At 37.9% G+C, this 1,816-nt stretch overlaps 1 protein-coding gene across 1 annotated transcript; it reads right to left on the bottom strand.

Annotated features, from left to right (window-relative positions):
• Positions 1-1,127: 1,127 nt before the first annotated feature.
• On the bottom strand, positions 1,128-1,292 carry LOC110314725 (keratin-associated protein 20-2-like). Its single transcript, XM_021188962.1, has one exon. It carries the CDS (start codon positions 1,290-1,292, stop codon positions 1,128-1,130), a length of 165 nt encoding a protein of 54 aa, XP_021044621.1.
• Between the last annotated feature and the right edge of the window lie 524 nt (positions 1,293-1,816).

Raw genomic sequence — 1,816 nt, 5'->3', positions numbered from 1 at the left:
GCACATGGAAGATACACATACACATAAACACACAAAAGAACTCAGAAATATAAACAAAAGAATAAAAAAGTTTGGAATATAGATCTTTTCAGAGACCCAGCTAATAAAGTTTTGAACAACAACAACAACAAAACACTGTGTAAAAAGGTGCTTCTCACAAATGAAAATGAGTGTATCAGGAAGGTGATTAATGCAGAAATATGAGTGGGGAGTGATATACATATCTAAGCTATCCAGTCCAAAGAATATAAATGGATGCAAAAATGAGCAGAGTTTGAAAACAGGTGTTTTTCAAAGGAATAGATACAGAAGGACAACTGGACACAATAGTGTTCTACTTCACTAATATCTCAGAGATATGACTAAAGACAAGATGACATTTCATTTTACAACTGCTAGATAATTAATATTGGAGAGAAACAGATCAATAGAAGAGGGTACCCTTCTCTATTGTTGATGGAAATGTAACTTGGTGTAGCTATGAGGAAAGTAGCATGTGGCATGTTTCCAAACACACAGATCTAGAACTTATCCTGCTTCTTATACAATAAAATGAAAATCAGTGAATCTTAAAGAAGTAGGTGCCCTACCAAGGCTATTGTTACAATCTTTATAACAGTCATGTTAGAAATAGAAGAAAATGAACATCTGTATTTGAACACTGGAAATAATTGTTTCCTTCTCTCTCTAACTTCCTCTACCCGTCCATATTTCCCTCCCCTTTTCTTCTCCATGTCTGTCTCCTCAAATATCTTCCTCACTTTCACTCCCCTCACACATTTCCATAACTACCTCTGTACACATGACCAATCAGGTACAAAAGCACAGAACACACAAAAATTAATTTGTAGAGCTTATTTATTTAATTTTTTGATGATACACAACATCTTTTTAAAACATTGGGCAAGAGTTAAATTTATAAATATTTTCCGAGTATGATGAAGGTAACATAAAACATCATCATAGTCTAAATTCAGATGAGGTATTAGATGACCATGTTGAATTTCAATTATATTTTATATATTTTGTCCTAAATTTAGACTTTTTGAAGACATTTTTTGAGNTCCTGGTATGGAAACACTTGGCAGCCCTTTTGGTTAGAAAGGTTGGGTCTCTGCATAATGTCCTCAGTAGAAGCCATAAGACCAGTATCTTCCACAGCACAGTGGGCGGTAGCAGCCATAACCATAGCCACCATAGCCACAACCATAGCCATAGCCATAGCCACAGCCATAGCCTAGGCCTCCATAGCCATAGCCAAGGCCTCCACAGTAGCTGCCACAATAACACATGTTGTCGGGAGTGGAGTATTCAGAGGGAGATCAAGCAGTAGGATTCTGGAGTCTGGATGGAGCCACTTGCCAAGGGCCTTTTATACACCTGGATATTGATGACAAAACCCAGAGGCATTATGACATCACACAGGTCTTGAATGTGCTTCAGCAAACATCAGGGTGCCACAGTTTACTGGCCAAACAACACTGCATAACTGAGATAATTTTGCTCAGATGTTAGGAGCCCAGCGTTAGGTCATGAAGCTTTAATGTGAAAACCTGGATCTAGTTTCAAGACAATGCCTCATTCCATATTTTGTTCATTTAACACTCACAAATCTCTACCGTGCCACAGTACAAATCATTGAAACCTCTCTCGTCTTCATGTCTGTGTGGTTTGTAGTGCTCCATACTGAAAATATCTTCTTGTTTTCCTTGCTTTGCCTTATTATTGTAAAATAAATATGTATTTCAAAGCATCTGATAGGAAATGTTCTGGTCGCCGGGCAGTGGTGGCACACGCCTTTATTCCCAACACTTGG

The sequence above is a fragment of the Mus pahari genome, unplaced genomic scaffold (genome assembly GCF_900095145.1).
Source record: "Mus pahari unplaced genomic scaffold, PAHARI_EIJ_v1.1 scaffold_15573_1, whole genome shotgun sequence".
NCBI classification, from domain to species: domain Eukaryota; kingdom Metazoa; phylum Chordata; class Mammalia; order Rodentia; family Muridae; genus Mus; species Mus pahari.
The sequence above is the reverse complement of the archived record's forward strand: the minus strand, read 5'-3'. Positions and strand labels throughout refer to the sequence as shown.

What these genes read in the sequence shown, in the direction of transcription:
- LOC110314725 (XM_021188962.1), bottom strand. Translation starts at nt 1,292, where the DNA reads ATGTGTTATTGTGGCAGCTACTGTGGAGGCCTTGGCTATGGCTATGGA.